The sequence below is a fragment of the Chiloscyllium plagiosum genome, unplaced genomic scaffold (genome assembly GCF_037043375.1).
Source record: "Chiloscyllium plagiosum isolate Xiang-an unplaced genomic scaffold, Cpla_swu_hap1 HiC_scaffold_1, whole genome shotgun sequence".
Classification (NCBI taxonomy): Eukaryota; Metazoa; Chordata; class Chondrichthyes; order Orectolobiformes; family Hemiscylliidae; genus Chiloscyllium; species Chiloscyllium plagiosum.
Genome location: NW_028270139.1, coordinates 65,503,272 through 65,525,914, shown reverse-complemented (window position 1 = coordinate 65,525,914; position 22,643 = coordinate 65,503,272). Strand labels below are relative to the sequence as shown.

General features: G+C 41.1%; 1 protein-coding gene across 3 annotated transcripts in view; it reads right to left on the bottom strand.

Moving 5' to 3' along the window:
• The window catches only part of ube2kb (ubiquitin-conjugating enzyme E2Kb (UBC1 homolog, yeast)), a 93,822-nt gene that overhangs the window by 40,682 nt on the left and 30,497 nt on the right, over positions 1–22,643 (bottom strand). For all 3 annotated transcript variants that reach the window (XM_043692758.2, XM_087987400.1, XM_087987405.1), the window contains one exon: positions 21,738–21,831. In XM_043692758.2, coding sequence (XP_043548693.1) covers positions 21,738–21,831 — 94 coding nt within the window. Of the gene's footprint in view, positions 1–21,737; positions 21,832–22,643 lie in introns of those variants that run through there.

Sequence of the window (22,643 nt, the reverse complement as noted above, 5' to 3'; positions counted from 1 at the left end):
TTATATGCTACAATCGTATCAGCCTCCAACACTTCCTCTGGCAGCTTATTCCTACATGCAGCACCCTTTTAAAATCTTTCCCCTCTCATCTTAAACCTATACCCTCCAGTTCTGCACATCCCCTCCCAACAAAAAAAAATAAAATCCAGTCCCACAGATCAAATCCTCCAACCCCGGCAACGTTTAACAAAACATTTCTTCTCCTCAGCATAACTCATAAGAAACAATTCAATTAGAAAAACCAACATTTATGCAGCACAAGACGACGACAGTGATGAGATGGCAAGAGGACCCTGATTGGTACAGGTGTTGCCACAGAGAATGCATGCATGAATGCCTTTTGACAATTAACTGTCAAACTAACTGCTCTGTGCTGATTTTTCAGGGAAATGCCCTGAGCAATGAATCAATGAATAGCTGTTTGTCATCTATTGCATTGAGTCTGAATACGAGCAGTGTACTTTAAAATTTGTAGTCTTCATCACTGGCACACTCCGACAGCACCTTGCAAACCCACAACCACTCACTTCAAAAGTGAAGGGCAGCAGTTGCATATGTGCACCACAACCTGCAAGCTCCTTGCCATACGGAGTTGGAAATATATCATTTGTTCACTTGCTGGGTCAAAATGATGGAATTCTCATTCCATCAGCATGGGGCAGGAGAGGGCAGGGTGGGTATACCTATCCCCTATGAACTCCAGTGGTTGAAGGTGGAAACCTACCATACCACCTCCAGCCAAGAAAGGGCCATAAACGCTAACCCATAGCCAGTGATGCTGTATGAAAGAAAATAAAGTGTATTCAAATTCTTTATTTTCATTGAGTATATCCATTATCAATCACTGTTTTACCTAAAATAATTGTAAAAATTGCAATTATTTTGATGCCCCTTGCCAGTTTTTCATTTCTTTTAAATAGCTTTTTCTGCTTGGCACGCTTTACCGTTCTTGTAGCAACTGAAGGTGAAATTGAGAGTAAAAACAGAAGATGAGAGGAGAAAATATCAGGTTAGGTGAAAAATGAACTTTATTTCGATCCTCCTAGTCGGAGCATGATGTTGCATGATAAGTGTGAGGACATCTTGTGAGCTGTCTACAGCAGATGCTCTTCAGTCTTCTAATCATTCTGCTCTTTTAAAACTCAATTCTCGGTGTGTCAAAATTACTAGGATCCAGGATTGCTGGGAGAAGCAGCACAACATTATGATCTGATTTTGCAGAATACGGCTGGATGGTGAAATGGTTTCATGGTTGTGTAGCAATGGTCAAGTATGTTTGGACATCTGGTGGGATAGATGACGTGTTGGTGAAATTTTGGTAGCACATTGTTGAGGTATTAACAACGAGCATGGCTTCAGGGTGTTAGAGTCACAGTGTCATAGAGATGTACAGCATGGAAACAGATCCTTCGGTCCAGCCCGTCCATACCATCCAGATATCCCAACCCAATCTAGACCCACTGCCACCACCTGGCCCATATCCCTCCAAACCCTTCCTATTCATATACCCATCCAAATACCTCTTAAATGTTGCAATTGTACCAGCCTCCACCACTTCCTCTGGCAGCTCATTCCATACACGAACCACCCTCTGTGAAAACGTTACCTTGTAAGTCTCTTTTATATCTTTCTCCTCTCACAGGTAGATAAGATAGTGAAGGCGGCGTTTGGTATGCTTTTCTTTATCGGTCAGAGTATTGAGTACAGAAGTTGGGAGGTCATGTTGTGGCTGTACAGGACATTGGTTAGGCCGCTGTTGGAATATTGCGTGCAATTCTGGTCTCCTTCCTATCGGAAAGATGTTGTGAAACTTGAAAGGGTTCAGAAAAGATTTACAAGGATGTTGCCAGGGTTGGAGGATCTGAGCTACAGGGAGAGGCTGAACAGGCTGGGGCGGTTTTCCCTGGAGCATCGGAGGCTGAGGTGTGACCTTATAGAGGTTTACAAAATTATGAGGGGCATGGATAGGATATATAGACAAAGTCTTTTCCCTGGGGTCAGGGAGTCCAGAACTAGAGGGCATAGGTTCAGGGTGAGAGGTGAAAGATATAAAAGAGACCTAAGGGGCAACTTTTTCACGCAGAGGGTGGTACGTATATGGAATGAGCTGCCAGAGGAAGTGGTGGAGGCTGGTACAATTGCAACATTTAAGAGGTATTTGGATGGGTATATGAATAGGAAGGGTTTGGAGGGATATGGGCCGGGTGCTGGCAGGTGGGACTAGATTGGGTTGGGATATCTGGTCGGCATGGACGGATTGGACCGAAGGGTCTGTTTCCATGCTATTACATCTCTATGACTCTAAGTACATATCACTCTATTAAAGGCCATTTTTGCTTCTTCACGATCTACAGACCCAGAAAATAACACCGTCTTATTCCTCTACAAACATTGCCCCACGTTAAATGAATAGTTATGGCTTACATTAAGTTTAATCAAGAGACATATCTCCAAAAACATAATCAAGAAAGAACCTACTCTACCCTCTACTGCAGATTCTCTGTAGGCCACACTTAAAAACGATTAACTTTACATAGAACATAACAGTGCAGTACAGGCCCTTCAGCCCTATGTTGCACCGACCTGTCATACCAATCTGAAGCCCATCTAACCTACACTATTCCATGTACGTCCATATGACAATAGACAATAGGTGCAGGAGTAGGCGATTCTGCCCTTCGAGCCAGCACCACCACTCATTATGATCATGGCTGATCATCCTCAATCAGTATCCTGTTCCTGCCTTATCCCCACAACCCTTGATTCCACTATCCTTAAGAGCTCTATCCAACTCTTTCTTGAAAGTATCCAGAGACTTGGCCTCCACAGCCTTCTGGGTCAGAGCATTCCATACACCCATCACTCACTGGGTGAAAAAGTTTCTCCTCAACTCTGTTCTAAGTGGCCTACCCGTTATTTTTTAAAACTGTGTCCTCTGGTTCCGAACTCGCCCATCAGCGGAAACATGTTTCCTGCCTCCAAAGTGTCCAATCCTTTAATAATCTTATACGTCTCAATCAGATCCCCTCTCAGCGTTCTAAACTCAAGCATATACAAGCCCAGTCACTCCAATCATTCAGCATAAGATAGTCCCGCCATTCTGGGAATTGACCTCATGAACCTACGCTGCACTCCCTCAATAGCCAGAATGTCTTTCCTCAAATTTGGAGACCAAAACTGCGCACAATATTCCAGGTGCGGTCTCACCAGGGCCCTGTATGCTTGCCCAATGACGATTTGAATGTTGGCAAATCTACTACCGTTGCAGACTCCAAGTAAAGAAACTACCTCTGACATCTGTCCTATATCTATCACCCCTCAACTTAAAGCTATGCCCCCTCGTGCTCGCTGTCACCATACTTGGAGAAAGGCTCTCCCTGTCCACCCTATCTAACCTTCTGATTATCTTATATGTCTCTATTAAGTCACCTCTTAACCTTCTTCTCTCCAACAAAAACAGCTTCAAGTCCCTCAGCCTTTCCTCATAAGGCCTTCCACCAGGCAACATCCTAGTAAGTCTCCTCTGCACCCTTCCCAAAGCTTCCACATCCTTCTTATAATGCAGTGACCAGAACTGTACACAATACTCCAAGTGCGGCCGCACCAGAGTTTTGTACAGCTGTAGCATAACCTCATGGTTCCGGATCTCGATCCCTCTATTAATAAAAGTTATGCCTTCTTAACAACCCTGTCAACCTGGGTGGCAACTTTCAAGGATCTGTGTACCTGGACACGGATCTCTCTGCTCATCGACACTACCAAGAATCTTACCATTAGCCCCAGTACTTTGCATTCCAGTTACTCCGTCCAAAGTGAATCACCTCACACTTGTCCGCATTAAACTCCATTTGCCACCTCTCAGCCCAGCTCTGCAGCTTATCTATGTCTCTCTGTAGCCTACAACATCCTTCGTCACTATCCACAACTCCACCAACCTTAGTGTCGTCTGCAAATTTACTAACCCACCCTTCTGCACCCTCATTCAGGTCGTTTATTAAAATAAAGAACAGCAGTGGACCCAACACCAACCCTTGCAGCACACCACTAGTAACTGGACTAGAGGATGAACATTTCCCATCAACCACCACCCTTGGTCTTCTTTCTGCAAGCCAATTACTGATCCAAACTGCTATGCCTCCCACAATCCCATCCCTCTGTGGGGAACCTCATCAAACACCTTGCTGAAATCCAGATACACCACATCAACCGGTTTACTCTCATCTACCTGTTGGTCACCTTCTCAAAAGAACTCAATAAGGTTTGTGAGGCACGACCTACCCTTCACAAAACTGTGCTGACTATTCCTAACCAAATTATTATTTTCTAGATGATTATAAATCCTATCTCTTATAACCTTTTCCAACACTTTACCAACAACTGAAGTAAGGCTCACTGGTCTATAATTACCAGGGTTGTCTCTACTCCCCTTCGTGAACAGGGGAACCACATTTGCTATCCTCCAGTCTTCTGGCACTATTCCTGTAGACAATGATGATTTAAAGATCAATGCCAAAGGCTCGGCAATCTCTTCCCTGGCTTCCCAGAGGATCCTAGGATAAATCTCATCCAGCACAGAGAACTTATCTATTTTCACACTCTGCAGGATTTCTAATACCTCTTCCTTGTGAACCTCAATCCCACCTAGTCTAGTAGCCTATATCTCAGTATTCTCCTCGACAACATTGTTGTTTTCTAGAGTGAATATTGTCGAAAAATATTCATTTAGTGCTTCCACTATCTCCTCTGACTCCACACACAACTTCCCACTACTATTCTTGATTAGCCCTAATCTTACTCTTGTCATTCTTTTATTCCTTAAATACCTATAGAAAGCCTTAGGGTTTACCCTGATCCTATCCACCAACAACTTCTCATGTCTCCTCCTGGCTCTGAGCTCTCTCTTTAGGTCTTTCCTGGCTACCTTGTAACCCTCAAGCACCCGAACTGAGCCTTCACATCTCATCCTAACATAAGCCTTCTTCTTCCTCTTGACCAGAAATTCCACTTCCTTCGTAAACCACGGCTCCCGCGCTCTACAGCTTCCTCCCTGCCTGATAGGTACATACTTATCTCGGACACTCAGGAGTTTTTCCTTGAATAATCTCCACATTTCTAATGCGCCCATTCCCTGCAGTTTCCTCTCCTATCCTATGCTTCCTAAATCTTGCCTAATCACATCGTACTTGCCTTTCCCCCAGATGTAACTCTTGCCCAATGGTATACACCCAACCCTTTCTATCACTAAAGTAAACATAACAGAATTGTGATCGCTATCACCAAAGTGCTCACCTACCCCCAAGTCCAACACCTGGCTGGGCTCATTACCCAGTACCTGTCTACATACTGTGTCAGAAAGCCCTCCTGCACACACTGGACAAAAACTGACCCATCTATAGTACTCGTACTATAGTGTTCCCAGTCAATATTTGGAAAGTTGTAGTCCCCCATGACAACTACCCTGTCTCTCTCACTCCTATCAAGAATCGTCTTTGCTATCCTTTCCTCTACATCTCTGGAACTACTCAGAGGCCTATAGAAGACTCCCAACAGGGTGAGCTCTCCTTTCCTGTTTCTAACCTCAGCCCATACTACCTCAGTTGACGAGTCCCCAAACATCCTTTCTGCAAATGTAATACTGTCATTGATCAACAATGCCACACCTCCCCCTCTTTTACCATCTTCTCTGTTCTTACTAAAACATCTAAATCCTGGAACCTGCAACAACCATTCCTGTCCCTGCTCACAACTTCGAAGTCCCAGGTACCAACCCATGCTGCAAGTTCACCCACCTTATTCCGGATGCTCCTGCCATTGAAGTAGACACACTTCAAACTAACTTCTTGCTTGCCGATGCCATCTTGCATCCCTGAAACTTGACTTCAGATCTCCCTCTCAACCTTTTCTATACTCGAACTGCAATTTTGGTTCCCATCCCCCTGCTGGATTAGTTTAAACCCACCCCAATAGCCTTAGCTCTCTCTGTCTCGCCTGCAATGACCTCACCATGTGCTTCCTTTGTCTGTTCTTCTCCCTTTTAAAACTGCTGTTGTTTTAACTTTTTTTCCCCAAGTTCCAAAACAATGCAACAGCATATAAAACAGTAATCGCTGCTCCTGCAATTCGAGGAAATCACTTCCAGCACCTAAAATACCTCAAACAAAAAAGAACTGTTACAGCCAGAAGTTTTTCCCGTTCTCCACCTTGGATTACCCAGAATCCTTTTTAGTGTTCTGTCTCAAGACTCCTCATACTGTATATTTAAGCAAGTGTACTCTTCACTTCCACGTGGGCGGATTCTCTGCATCAAAATTACTAGGATCCAGGATTGATTAGGAGCAGTTACCAACCCAGGAAACATGGGAGATGAAATAGACTTCAGGTGAGACTGAAACGCCAAAGGTTTTAGACCCCCTACTCCAACATACTCCTGGAAAACTTCCAAGCCATTGAGAATAAAGCGGGTGGACTTAAAACTAGACTTACCTTCCCGAGAGAATTGAGGGACAGCTATGTGCTCTGTTTCAGAGAGCCATGGCTCACTTCTGCTAAATTTGACTTTGCCTTGCAACTGGAGAGTTTCTCAATTCACCAAAATGCACCGCTCAGCATCCTCAGGCATGACCAGGGGCAGTGGAGTTTGCCTTCTAATCAACGCCGCTTGGTGCTCAGGCACTGACCCTGGCAAGTCACTGCTCCCCACACTTAGAATATTTAACAGTGAAATGCCATCCATTCTACCTGCCATGCAAGTTCACATCCACTGTCCTGACAGCGATCTACATCCACCCATGTGGAAGTGAAGAGTACACTTGCTGAAATATACAGTATGAAGAGTCTGAAGCCATGCTCATTGTTGATGACTTCAACCAGGCCAACCTCAACATTGAGGAGAAAGTGAGGTCTGCAGATGCTGGAGATCAAAGTTGAAACTTTATTGCTGGAACAGCACAGCAGGTCAGGCAGCATCCAGGGAACAGGAGATTCGACGTTTCGGGCACAGGCCCTTCTTCAGGAATGCAGGCCATTCCTGAAGAAGGGCCTGTGCCCGAAACGTCGAATCTCCTGTTCCCTGGATGCTGCCTGACCTGCTGTGCTGTTCCAGCAATAAAGTTTCAACAACAACCTCAACATTGTGCTACCAAAATTTCACCAACACATCATCTATCCCACCAGAAGTCCAAACATCCTTGACCATTGCTACACAACCATAAAACCATTCCACCATCCAATCGTATTCTGGAAAATCAGACCACAATGTTGTGCTCCTCCTCCCAGCTTACAATCAGAAATAGAAATGGGAGGGCCCAGTACAGAAAGTAATGCAGTGTTGATCTAAGGAAACTGAAGAGCTTCTACAGAACTGTTTAGAGTCAGTGAAATAGTTCAATTCAAGAACTCAGCAGCTAACCTGAACAAGTATGCCACTCCCATTACAGATTTCTTTATTAAGCGTGTCGACAGCGGTGTCTCGAAGAAGCTAATTCCCCTACCGGGAAACTGTGGATGAACAGGGAAATCTACTCCCTACTGAAGTCCAAGTCTGAGGCATTGAAGTCAGGCAACTTTGACCTTTACAGGAAGTCCAGATATGACCTTTGCAAGGTCATATCAGGGATGGCGAAAGGCAACATCAAACTAAACTTGAGACTCAGACTAACCACATGGCCACCCATAATGTTGTGCAAGCCTTGCCACAAACTACGGGCTACCAAGCAAAGTCGAACAGAATTGCGGGCAACAGTACATCTCTACCCGGTGCATTCTCGCAATGAACAGAAGGTCAATGGAACAATATCACCTGTCCCATCAACCTCGGATGCACCTGTACCTTTTATCACCATTGCACATGCTGGATCAGGTTTCTCAAGTGTGATCCCATGGAAAGAAACCGGCCCAGATAGAGACCTCAGCCATAAACTCTCATCCTGTGTGGATCAGCTGACAGGAGTATTCGCAGACATCTTCAACCTCTCCTTACCATGATCTGAAGTCCCCATCTCCTTCAATAAGACCACATCATCCCAGTGCCAAAAAGAAATCATGCAACATGCCTTAACGAGTACCACCTGGTGTCTCTGACATCCATAACCATGAAGTGCTTTCAGAGGTTGGTCATGGCTCACATCAAATGCAGCCTCCCAGAGTGCCTTGACTCCTTACAATTCACCCACCAGCACAAAAGGTCCACAGCAGTGACGATCTCCATCACCCTACGCATTCCTGAAATATCTGGACAAGAATATCTACTTCAGGCTCCTAAATATTGACTACAGCTCTGCCTTCAACATCATAGTTCCAAATAAAATCATCTCCAAACTCCAGGACCTATGTTTGCTTCCCCAACTGTAAATGGATTCTTGACTTCCCGACCAATAGTCCACAGTGTATAAGAACAGGTGACAACACCTCCTCCACAATAATCCTCAACACTGGTAACCCGCAAGACTATGTACTCAGCCCCCAACTATATCCCTCATACATATACTATGTGGCTACATTCTGCACCAACTCCATTTACAAGCTTGCTGACGGCACTGTTGTAGATCAATGAGATGGAGTACAGGAAGGAGAAATAGTGCTTAACGCCATGGTGTAAAGACAATCTCTCCATCAGAGACTAAAACAAAGCAATTCAACTTCCAAATTGCTCTGACTCAGCACAAAAGAAAAATCATCAGAGCTCCTATCAATACATCTAAACTGACAGACATGACTTGGTTTAAAAATCAAATCAATTTCAGAACAATCAAAAGCTCAATGCCAGAATATCCATAGACGGTGGTTGTGTCACAAAATACTGTCCTTGGGCCATTAGGATTGGTTTAATGAAAATTACGAAAACATCACAATTCACACATGCCAAGTATATACAGTGTGACATAGTACTAAAAGGAAAGCAGTGGCTTATTTGAATGATTACTCAACTGGCAATGCAGGAACTCAGCTAATGTTCTGGGGACCACTTATCATCGCACGACAGTAGGTGTGGAATTTGAAATCAATTTAAAAAATAATCTGGTTTTAAGAATCTACTGAAGACCATAAAATCATTGTTGATTGTCAGAAAAGCCCATCTGGCTCACTAGAATCATAGAATCCCAACAGTGTGGAAACAGGTCCTTCGGCCCAACAAGTCCACACTGACCCTCTGAAAAGAAACCCACCCACACCCAATCCCCGAATAATTTACCCCTGACTAATGCACCTAATATCCTTTAGGGAAAGAAATCAGTCATACTTACCTGCTCTGGCCTACATGCGATTCCAGACATGCAGCAATGTGGTTGCCTCTCAATTGCTCTCTGAAATGGCCTAGCAAGCCACTCAGTTGTATCAATCACTACAAAGTCTCAACAAAAAAAAAAAGAAATGAAACCAGATGGACCACTGGCATCAACCTAGGCAGTGGAATATACAAAAGCAGAAACAACTTTTGCAACGTTGCTGAGATAAGATAAACTCATCTTATGCTGCCGTGCAAACTATTTTATATCTGGCAGCGCCATCTTTAGGCAGACAGCCACTTCCACTGCCTCACAACAAATCAGTTTCCTTTCTGCTCTGTGCAAGCTAGAGGTGGTGTTCATAAGAAACTCAGCCATTAAGGCATCAAGTACTTAAAATTAATAAAGCTGTCTGACAAACTTCAGTATTCTCTAGGAAGTACTTTAAATGATAACATTTTAAAAGAGAAAATCTGAGGATGACATTGGCAATAAGTGAGAAAACAAATCAGTATAAAAACCAGTTGAGACTGCACAACTTTTAAATGGGAATGCAAAATACAAAGAGTAATATTAAATATATACATAAATAATTGGTTAGACCACAATTAGAACATAGCTTCTTTTGTTTGCATGACATAAAAAGACAATCACACGCATGAAGAAAGTGCAGAAGATTAAGATGTCATCACATATCATAGACTTTAGCTCATGCTAACTAGCTACAACTGAAGTTTACATGGGAAAAATATGTAGCCCATTGACCGTTAAGTCAATAGCTGAATGTGTTGCTGGAACAGCGCAGCAGTTAAGTCAATAACTGAGTAAAAGAGACATTTCATTTATTCATCATGTCAATTTAATCAATTTTCTGACTGGAATGTATATTAGTCAATTTGTGGAAAATAATATAGTTGCCTTCCACAGAGCAAAAACTATATTAACTTTACCTTTTCTTACTTGCACTTTATGGAAGATAACAACCCAATTAAACAGTTCGCATTAAAGCACAATAGTTTCAACTATTTCCAAACAGTTAACCAACTTGATTATTTACCTGCGCAGTACCTGGGGTAAACTGAGTGTGATAACACAGTTGAAAGCATAATATAGTAATCCAAAGTAATACTTTGCACTAGAAAGTTCACAGTATTCAGTAATTCAAGTAGCTTTGAATTAATAGGAGTTGATGATGCTGACATTGAAAAATGCTACCCATGGCCAAGCTACACATGCAACTATTTCTTGGCCAGTTACATAACTACTTTCCCAAATAAGTTTGGCTCATCTAGTCAGATATGAGTATTTTACAATCAACACAAGTTATTTGCCATGACTACTATAACAATGAACAGTTCAAATACATCACTGTTCCATTTTTCATAGATAGAACTTTCCAGTCACAACATAAACACAGCAGAGAAATCAGAAAATGCAGGTGCTTTGGCCACAGTTTTCTTTTTATGACCATTAATGAAAACAACAGCTGCAAAGCACCAGTTTTCTGATAAGCATTCCACTATATCTGACTATCCATAGTAGAGGGTTTCAAACAAAATTATGTAAACTTATCGTATTTATACTGCAAGGTTTAAGAAGAGCAGTGTGATCAAAAAAGGCCTCTGTTTTCATTGTCCTCCAACTCGTGTTATTCTCTACTCTCCGCAACACAAAGCCACAATTCCCATGTCTAAGAAAAAACATCAAGCAAAAAAGTAGCCCCAGTACTCTACATTTAAATGTTTTATTACACAATTTGCAGAACAGGAGGTAAAATTGGGAAAGCAACTGTAAAACATGATAATTTAAAATAAGCTAGAACTTTCTCACATGAATTTACACAGCAAGTGATTTTTTTCCTCAAAATATCTGAAATGTTTCTCCACCCAAAGATGAAGCATGAAAACTCTAAAGCAGAAGCTGAACGGTTTAAAAGTTGCTGATGCATCCTGTAAGGTTGTGCACGTAGAAAAGAGTATATGAGGGGTACACATAAAAAAATGTGCATTCATGGCACTGTGTCTAAAGGCACTGCAAAACATTTGGGGACCAGCAGTTGCAGCACAGAGGAAGTGACCCAAAACATAAAGAGAGCTGGAGGACAGCAAAAGTGAGCAAAGCATTTTAATATAGCATCCTTGAAAACAGCTAATCTCACAGCTATGAATGACTAGTCAAAATATTTATAGCTGTCAAGTGAGGAAAGGGGTATAACTATCAAAAACAGAAATTACTGGAAAAGCACAGCAAATCCAACAGCAGCTATGGAAAGAAATCCAAACTGACATTTTGGGTCCAGTACCCATCCTCAGAACTTCCTCAGTTCTTTCAGTTTTTATTAGTTATAACTATATACTAAACCTTCCTTAAGGAACTTGCAATGTGGAATTACAGATTGTCTTCCATACTTTAGAGATGCTCTAATTAACTTCATTGGTATGAGATATTCCAACTAGATAAAGATTAAAAATCTGTTCAAATTATTTTTATGAAATAAACCTTTTTTTCTAGAATGTTGTTGAATGTTTATAGCATGAGGCATCTTTGAGAAAGTGGTGGCAAGTCGGCTTTCTTGGCTATAATTGAGTGACCTGTTAAGAGAAAAATCACATTGTTGTCGGCCTCATGTAACATATAGGCCAAGTTGGATAAAGACAGATTTCACAAAAATAAATAGGAAGGTAAGTGGTGAGGACAACAAAGAGAATCAGAGGGATAGAGATAGGTTAAATGAATGAGGAAAAACTTAGCAGATGGGAACATAATGTGTGAAAATGTGAGGTCATGCAATTTGACAGCAAGTACAGAGGAGCTGAATATTATTTAAATAAGGAAAGGTTGCAGAAAGCCAGAGAACAGAGGGATTTGGGACTACTTGCCCATGAATTACAAGAAGCTTGCATTCAAGTTCTGCAGGTAATAGGGAAGGCAAATAAAATGTTGGACTTTATTTCAAAGGAAATAGCATATAAAAGTAGGAGGTTTTTCTAAAACCATAGAAGGCACTGGTCAGATCACAGCTGGTAGATAGTAAACCGTTTTCGGCCCATATATCGAAGGAAAGATATTCTGGCACTGGAAGTTCAGAGATGGTACACTAAGCAGATCCCAGGTATGGAGGGAATGGTTAATGAGGAAAGGTTGAGTAGGTTGGGCTTATACTCATTGGAATATAGAAGAATGAGAGGCAACGTCAATGAAACATACAAGACTTTTTGGGGACTTTTGTAGATGCTGAGTGACTGTTTACCCTTGTGAGGGAGCCCAGGGCCAGAGGGCATTATCTCACAAGAAGGGGTCACACATTTAAAACAGAGATGAGGTGGAGCCAACTAGACATTTATTTATACAGCACCTTAAGTATAACAAAATGCCTTGAGGCACTTCATGGGCAATGCAAAACACGCGAGGCTCGAGAGGACTGCAGAATGGCCAATGTTGTTTTTCTTTTAGATAATCCATGTAATTACAGGCCAATGAGCCTGACATCAGTGGTTGGGAAGCTGTTGGTGAAGATAATGGGACATAGGATTTATTCACATTCAGAAGCGAATGGTCTTGTTACTGATAGACAGCATGGGTTTGTGCAGGGAAGGTCCTATCTCATCAATTTGATTCAGTTTTTTGAAGTGACAAGAATGAGTGAGGAGGGAAGGGCACTGGATGTTATCTATATGGATTTCAGTAAGGCTTTTGATAAGGTACCTCATGGCAGACTGGTATCGAAAAGTATAGTCTCATGGGTTCCGGGATGAGATGGCTCGATAGATACAAAACTGGCTTGGTCATAGGAGTTAAAAATCACAACACCAGATTGTAGTCCAACAAGTTTATTTGGAAATACGTGCTTTCGAAGTGCTGCTCCTTCATCAGGTAGCTGTGGAGCAGGATCAGAAGACAGAATTTATCACATAAGGTCAGTGTCATGCAACCGGAGCAATATATTGAACAAACCAAGATTGTTGTATGTACTTCCAAATAAACTTGTTGGACTACAATCTAGTGTTGTGTGATTTTTAATTACGTCCACCTGTCCAATACCGGCACCTCCACATCTTGGTCATAGAAGACAGAGTAGCAGTGGAAGGGTGCTTTTCATAATGGAAATCAGTAGCTAATGGTGTTCCGCAGGCATCAGTACTATGGCCTTTGTTGTTTGCAATATATATAATTATCTAGAGGAAAATGTAGGTTGTAAGATTAACAAGTTTGCAGATGACACCAAAACTGGCAAAGTTGCAGATAGTGAGGAGGATTGTCAAAGCATACAGTGGAATATAGATAGATTGCAGATTTTTGGCACAGAAATGACAGGTGGAGTTTAATTTGGACAAATGCAAGATGATACGTTTTAGAAGATCAAATTCAGGTGCCAATAAATGGCAGAACCCTTAGAAGCACTGACAGAGAGATTTGAGTGTACAGGTCCCCAGACCTCTAAAGTGGCAATACAGGTGGACAAGGTGGTCAAGGCAGCATACAGTACATTCGCCTTCAATTGGCCAGGGCACTGAATATAAATTATGTTACAGCTGCACAAAAGTTTAGTTAGGAATACATTCAGAATACTGCCTGCAGTTCTGGGTGCCACACTACCAGAAGGACTTGGATGCTTTGAAGAGGGTTCAGACTAGGTTTACCAGGATGTTTGTTGCCTGGGAGAGTTTTAGTTATGAGGAGAGGTTGGATAAATTTGTATTGTTCTCCAGACGGAGACCGAGGGGGGGGGGGGGGGGGGGGGGGGGAGAGAGAGACCTGATAGAGATTTACAAACTTCTAAGATGCATAGATATGGTGGATAGTCAGAGGCTTTTCCCCCGGGAGGCAAGGGAAGATCAACTACAAGAGGGCACAGGTTCAAGATGAGGGGAAAGGTTTAGGGGAGAAGTGCAGGGAAAATTTTTCACATGGCGGTGGGTGCCTGGAACACACAATCAGTGGAGGCGGTGGAAGCAGGCATGTTAGCAACGTTTAAGGTATATCTTGATAGACATATGAACAGAGGGATAAAAGCCATGCTTTTATAGTAAATAAATAGTAGATCTAAATGAGGATTAGGAACTGGCCAAAGGGCATGTTCCTGTGCTGAATTGCATTCTATTGTATTGAATACTGTACAATTATATTGACAACAAACCACACAGAGATACTAGGGTACATTACCAAAAGTTTAGTGAAAGAGATGGGCTTGAAGAAGCATATTAGAAAGACATTAAGACAGAGAGAGTTAGGAAGGAAACTCCAGAACTTGGGAGTCAAACAGTTGAGGACACAGTCACCAACTGCGTAGTGATTAAAATACAGATGCACAAGAAGCCAGGATTAAAAGCACATATATCTCAAGTGGGCATCTTAAGGGTCAATGGGTAGCATCCTTGCCTGGGTCAGAAGTTCCAGGCTCAAGTCCCATCCCAGGACTGGATGTCCAAACAGGTCAATTACAAATGTGAAAATCCTTTGAAAACACACCAACAGCTGGCACCAAGAGTGGAAAAAATTCCTGGTTAGTCAAATGAATCAGCTTAGCCCCTACCACCTCTATCCATACCTCCAGACTACAAGATGTACATAAGACAGCATGCTGGCACATAACTCTGATTCCAAGTAATCTGGAGCACACCATCACAAATATCTCAAGAGGGCTATGGAAAAGGTTAGAGAAGGATGCAGGGGAAATGTTATGAAGGAATTTGTGAAAAATTAGAATTTTAAAATCAAAGCATTGATGAACCAGGAACCAACACATCCACAGATCCCTTAAGTTAGCACAGCAAGGCAGATTGACAAGGTGTTTTAGAAGGCACATGGGATACTTTCCTTTATTAGCTGAAGTAAAAATAAAATGCAAAAGCAGAGTAGTTATACCAGAACTGGAAAAAACATTGGTGAGGCCACAACTGGAGTTGTACGCACAGTCCAGTCATACTGTAAAGAGAGTGTGATGGCAGTTAAAAAGGTTCAAAGGATATTTACAAGGACGCTGCTTGGCTAGAGGGCCTTAGCTATGAGGAAATATTTGTTTAGATTCTCCTCAGAGCACAGCAAGTTGAGACAGGACCTGAAAGCCATTTATAAGAGCATGAGGGGTGTAAATAAGGTGAACGGGAAGACATTTTTTTTCCATTCATAGAGGGGTCAATAACCAGAGAGCATCCATTTAAGTAGGTAGAAGACTATGAGGAATGAAGAGAACTTTTCTTTCACTTAGCATGGAGAGAGTCTGGAACTCATTGCCTGTGTATTGAATTGACTTAGTATGGTCCAATCCTTGTTGATTGACATGGGCATGGGCCAAATGACTTCCACCTGCGCTGTAAACATATGAGGTTTTAACCAAAGTACTGTCAGATATCAAAGATCTGCTCCAAATGACAGCATAGAGAGGAGAGCTTTGGATGACAAGATATTTACATAGTGTGGAAAGTAGGTGGTGGAGCAGGAGTGCACTGGAATAATCAAATATAGAGGTAACAAACTACATTTATATAGTAGCCCTTAAAAGGAATAGAACACCCCAAGGTGTTTCATTTTGTTTCTTCATGCTGTAGTAGACATCAACCCTTCTACTGTCATACTCAGGAAGAAGTCAAAGGTTTGATCGATAATATAAGTTTAAGGAGCATCAAAATGTACAGGCAAACAATTAGAGGTTTTGGAATGCAGTTTCCAGAGTTTAAGGCCCAGGCAGCTTAAGGTCCTTCATCAATGATATAGCTACTAAAAGTAGGGATGTTTAAGAGGCTAAAGTTAGTGGTCTTTTGATGGATGGAGTAACAAGCACAGGAGATAAAGGTCAGTGAGGAAGTTACTCCACCAAAGACAGACTGTCTTTTCAGTGCTTGCTGCTTCAATTAAACTGCCCCACTTCAAATCTCATTCAAAAGCAGATTGACTGTAGATAATGTAGGTTAAGTTTTCTCCCCATTACCAGCCGGGATGCAAATACAGCTTTTGCTCTTGAATATTTCTCTTCTTGTTTGGAGGAGACAATTGTCCATATTGCAGATTGTGGGCTTCTGGAGTGTTGTGCAATAGAATCACAGAATTCCCACAGTATGGAAGCAAGCCATTCAGCCAATCAAGTCCACATCGACCCTTCGAGGAGCATCCCATTCAGACCACCCCCCTGCCCTACCCCTGGAACCCTGAAATTCCCATGACTAATTCTCCTAGCCTGCACATCCCTGGACTATGGGCAATTTAGCATGGCCAATCCACCTAACTTGCACATCTTTGGACTGTAGGAAGAAACCAGAGCACCTGAGAAAACCCATGCAGACACATGGAGAAAGTGCAAACTCCACACAATCACCCAAGGGTGGAATCACACGTGGATCTCTGGTGCTGAGACAGCAGTGCTACCCACTTAACCATCTTGTCACTCAGGTCATGGTGCAGGTCATCTAGCATACTACAATGCTGGATCAAGCCCTCAAAAATGTTGCTTCAGTTGCTTATGAAATACTCCAGGTCTTATTCAGAGTATTCTGCCAATGCTTGGTTCAACAGCCACTGAAAAAGCTGATTTTAATCCTAACACTTTCTGCAACCATAGAACATAAGAGTAAGATACAGGAGCAGAATTACGCCATTTCGCCCATTGAGTCTGCTCCACCATTCAATAATAATTGTTTCTTAACTCCATTCTCTTGTCTTCACCCCACAGAATGAACCCGAAGAAAATCTAATCAAAGCACATATATAGGCAACTATCCATCAGTGAACAAATTTTACATAAGTTGAGTTGGAGCCTGACTATTTCAAGTAAGGATGACTAAAGGTCGTTCTGCTATAACGGGCATTTCATTTCTGCAAATTCGCTGTAGCTCGATTGCCAAATTAGGGACACTTTCTACAGCACAAATGTTTAAAACATATGTTGGCTGTAACGCAATTACAACACCAACACTTTAAGCGCTGTTTCTAAAGCATAACTTTTCTATAATGCAGGGTTGCACAAGAACATTATAGAAGAACTACCTGTATTGGCATAATGTGATGTTTTCATTTTACCCACCTACTATTCAAGTGGCCCATCTGATTAAGATTGGCAATCTGGTTTTGTATTTGCAGGCCTATCAAACCCTAATTACAATGAAAACTGGATTTAAGGCTACTCAACTATTGTTCTGTGGAGTACCATTCAAGCCAAGAGAAAGGTCGAGCACCTCTTCCACAAGCCATAGGTTGGAAATAGACCATGACGAGAAAAAAACAGTAGCATCACCAAATCCTTAACAAATTAATTCCCCTTCACCATCCAAATTAAGGGCACAATCTGAAAACAGAATAAATGGGCATTATCAAATTTTCTACTTTCAGGAGTTGTGCACAAAATGGCATCACATAATAGTTAGAGAAAATAAAAAATAAGCCCACTCCCCAAAACAGTTGTTAAAAATTAGTCCTTGTGAAAATTATGCTAATCAATTCATTTTCCTCAAATACCCCATTGTAGCATGAAGACATCTTGGAAGTTTTAGGACTGGAGGAGATTAGAGATACTAGTACAGTAGTAATTTTAAAACATTGATAGTAATTTTGAAATCAAAACATTGATTTACTTGGAGCCAAGGAAAGGTCAGCAAGGACTGGGTGAACAGAATTTGGTGCAAGTAGGAACATAGCTGCTGAGCTTTGGATGACCTCCCATTTATAGGAGGATAGAATGTGGGAGGTTAGCCAGGACAGCATCAGAATAACCAAAGCCAGAAGTAGCAAAAGCATAAAGGTGGGCTTCAATGCATGAACTGAAGGTGGAGGCAGAACAAGTGGAGCAACAGGGTTGCGGAATAGAAATTGGCCACCTTAGTAACTGTACAGATGTGGTTGGAGTTCACCCTGTGTTTATGAAATGGTTCAGCTCAGACAGTAGCTCGGGTTAAGGGGTAGCATCAGCAGCTAGGGAGCAAAGCTTGTGATTGGAACTGAAAGCAGTGGCTTCAGTGTTCCCAATATTTACTTAAGTTAAGGTAATTTCTCCTCATCTGACAATGTAAAGATAAATGCAAATGTCGAGAGTAGTGGAAGCAGTGAACAACAGTATTATACTGGAGTGTGCAAGAAAAAAAATTATCCTAAAGATCAATCACACCGCCTACTATCATGGCTAGAAGGTACTACGTGCAGATATGCTCAGCCTTATATATTTCAACACATTTAGGAGCATTAACTACACAAAGTAAAGATCCAGTGAAGTTCCACCAAATTTCAAGAAAGAGAACACATCTGTCAGACCAACTAATACAAATTAAAACTTAGAAATAATCAAAGTTTACAACTTAAAGACCAGTTGGATCATCATATCTGCACAGTTGAAAAATGAGCCTGCCAGCCCAATCACACATTCTGGGTTTTTTTGGTCAGTACCCCTACTGGTTACTGAACTACAGCCGCATATCCAGACACCTTCTAAATGAGTTTCTGCTACTTTCAGGCAGTGAATTGCAAACTGCAGCCACTCTGCGAGAACAGAAAAGAAAATTTTCCTCATGTCCCAACAATCTTTCTTTCTACTTTTATCAACTGAAATGTGTCAATACTTCATTATTTACTACAACTATAAATTTTGTATCAAATGAAATTCTTGTCCATATACCGAGAGGCCAGGGGATTATATTTATATCAAAAACAATGGTCCCAATGTCAACTTCAAGGGAAGTCAATACATATTTCACTCAAAAACCATTAGATCTTGACTACTCTCCCCTTCCTCCAAAATAATTTTGTACTGATCTTGCCACTAAGCCCACGGGCTCCAAAACCAGTGTATTAACAATCAGGATTGGAACCTAAATATTTCTCCTCCTGTACATTCTCTTAAATAGCATCCAAGGTCAGATAACTCTGCAAAGGCTGAGAACAGAATCTGTCCAATCCACGTGACTCAGTGTCCAAACAATCCTCATTTAACACAGAGGATGAACTGCAGCACCACCTTATTGTGTGTGGAGTTAAGTACCACACTAGTAAAGATCAGTTAACAATACAAGGTGATGAAATCTGAGCTACATTACTGCACCTGGTGAGATCAATTAACTCAGTAAAGCTGAAGCAGCTTGGGATTTTCTTCATCTTCTAGTGGGTCAATATTCAACTAAAAAGAGTTCATGATGCACTGGTAGTATCTCAAGCTATGGGCCAGGAGGCCAGCGTTCAAGAGGTGTGTAATGTTATCTCTGAACAAGTTGATGAGAAAGCTTTTTTGCCAGGCTCATGAGATAAACTGTTACATGTAAGGCAAAATGAACCAAGATGACGAGATTGCTAGTTTAGCTTAGATCACAGATGAAATGTGGGCCCTTTAGGTTGTTTGGTAGTCAGTTTCACACCAGGAAGATAAAACTAAGAACATACTGTAGATTAAATCGGAGTCTACGTCTTTCCTTTTTTTTTGTCCCTTTCAAATCAACCTTACTACAGGGCTTAGTGCTTTGCCTAGTTTCTTACCCAATGAATATAACCTTCCGTATGTGTTAAATATTTGGATGTCTGAAAAGTAATTATGCATAATTTTCATTGTACACACTCATAATTAGGCTGGGGATGAGGATGAAGCTTAGAATGTAATCTGAAAAGCTAAACACAAATTCAAACACCCAACACCCACAAAGAAGGTACCTGTTAAGTGCAAACATACAATTCCAGTTCAAGGAACAGCCATTCAAGCATGTTTGTAGCATCTCTTCAAGTGGAAATATCTACTCAAACCAATTCCTTTGCCTTTTGTCATATATTTGTTCTCTTTGTAAATGATGCAAGAATTTCAGTCTTATCTGCTATCTGCTGAAGATTGTTTCGTGTTCTAATTATTTTAGGGTATCTCTAGCTTCCCCTATTACTTGCCCTGAAGATCTTACAATCATTCATCATAACTGACTGAACAGAATGACTTAATGAGATAAATGACTAGTCAATCTAATTTTTGATGATGCTTGTCAAGAATCAACTGTTGGCCAGAACACTGAAAGTTCCTTTGGTTGCCTTTGTATAATGCCAGATGGTCTTCTACTGACACCAAGATACAGTCCCTCTCAGTGATGATGTTACCTAGTGTGGTGAAGAAATGTCTGAAAACAAACCTTCAAGCTCAGCGAGCTAAGCTACAAATCTTCTCAAAACTCACTAAATGTCCCTCAGTTTGAAGTCACACCAAAAAGTCAGTGTTGCTGACAGCACAGCACTTGTCTCTTTCAGGATTACACGGACTTTTCAGCCTTCATTATATGCTGTTCCCATGAATCAAGGATTTGGGGAATGTGAACATTTATACAAGATTTTCTGAAAAAATATGAACCAAAAACAACTCTTAAAAATCTGATTAGCTTTTATTTTTAAGTGATGCTTATTAATTTCCTTATAGAATATTGATACTTAGCCACAATGAAAACTAGACTAATTTGGCTGATGGATGGCAGGATTATCCTTTTCTCGTGTTTACTCAGATGTAATATTTGCCATTCTCTAGTTCATTGCGTCAATTCAGATTTTCAAAAGTTTCTGGAAAATATATGATCTCCGCCATTGCTTCTCTCTTCATCCTCAAACACTTTTCAATCTCCTTGGACATGTATCATGCGGCCTAATGACTTTTCTATTTGAGTCATATAACTGTACATCACAGAAACTGACCCTTTGGTCCAACTCATCCATGCTAACTAGATATCCTAAATTAATCTAGCCCCATTTGCCAGCGATTGGTTCATATCCCTCTAAAAACCTTCCTATTCACATACCCATCCAGATGCCTTTTAACTCATGTAATTGTACCAACCTCCCCACTTCCTCTAGTAGCTCATTCCATACATGCGCGACCCTCTGCATGGATAGGTTGTTCCTTAGGTCCCTTTTAAATCTTTCCCCTGTCACCTTAAACCTAAACTCTCTAGTTTTGGACTCCACCCACCTCGGGGAAAGGCCTCGGCTATTCATCCTATCCATGCCCCTCATGATTTTATAAACCCCTGTAAGGTCACTCCCCAGTCTTCAACACTCGAGGGAAAATAGCCACAGCCTATTTTGCCTCTCTATAGCTCAAACCCTCCAACCCCGACAACATCCTTGTAAATCTTTCCTGAAATCTTTCAAGTTTGACAACATCCTTCCGATAGCAGGGAGACCAGAATTGCACACAGTATTCCAAAAGTGGTCTAACCCATACCCTGAACAGCCACAGCAGGACCTTTCAACTCCTTTACTCAATGCATTGACCACTAAAGACAAACGTACCAAATGCCTCCTTCCTTAAAAACATCCTTTTTTTAAAAGAAGGAAGCTACAAAGAGGTCTTCCCAAAAAGCAGCATAAGCTTGTTTAAGATTAATTTCAACAATTTAACAACCTATTCTTCTACAAAAATGAGTCACTGAAGAGTTACCTTTTATTTCCATCAAACGTCAGGGAAAAACTTCAGTGTTCTTTACATACAGATGAATAGGGTACAAACATATCAACTAATTTTATTTAGTCTTTAGTATCCATACTTACAATTCAGAGAATATCACTGGCATTTACCTTCATATGGTGTGTCAGGAGGCCCTGCAATCTCGCCCCTCAATTCTGTAAAGTTTTCATCTACGAGTTCTACTTTGATTTGATTTTTGCTAGTCTTAAAAACACAAAAAAGATAAAAGTTAAAATTCCAAAACATTAATGAAAAAGCATGTTTTAATGACATTTTTCTTATTCTGTACTCATAAGATTTTTGTTTCAGTCACAGAAGGCCAGCAGCACACAGATCATGTTAATATAATCCAAATATTCATAAATAAGAAGAGAATGCAACAGGAGTTCAGAAACTAATTAAATGAATAAACTGCAACATATTTCTTAGACTTATTGATGGTTAACAAGGAAACACAAGTTTCATCATTTTAGGGTGTATTTTTACTGAAATAATTGAGAAGCAACTTCAAACAAAAGTGTTTAGAAGTTGCATTATTTTGCACTAATGCTGTCCAGAGATTCTGTGAAGTTTTGGATTGTGATAAAGTAAGCTAAAAATAAAATGTCAGAAAACAGAAAATAAAACTACGAAGTCAGGGGAAGGACAGCAAGGGGAACAAGAGCAAGAAGAGAGGGGAGGAAAAGGGATGTTGAGCTTGCCAATTTGAAATGCACAATTTATTCATACTCTTGGCACTCTGCCAGCAATCAATCCCCCAATTATGCTAAATTAGTAACCCCAGCTCTAAGCCCAAATGCTGCACATTAACCTTTTGCACCACATCTTATCAAACGCCTTTTGAAAATTCAAATCTTATACTATTTTCCTTGACCTCCTAGTAGTTTTGTCACAAAATGTGTTTTGTAAACATTAGGCTGATTTTTAAAATTAATCCATGGGAATGTGGATACCTCTCGCATAAAAGCATTTACTGTTCTTTCTTAATAGCCCTATAGATGGTGGTGAGCACATTT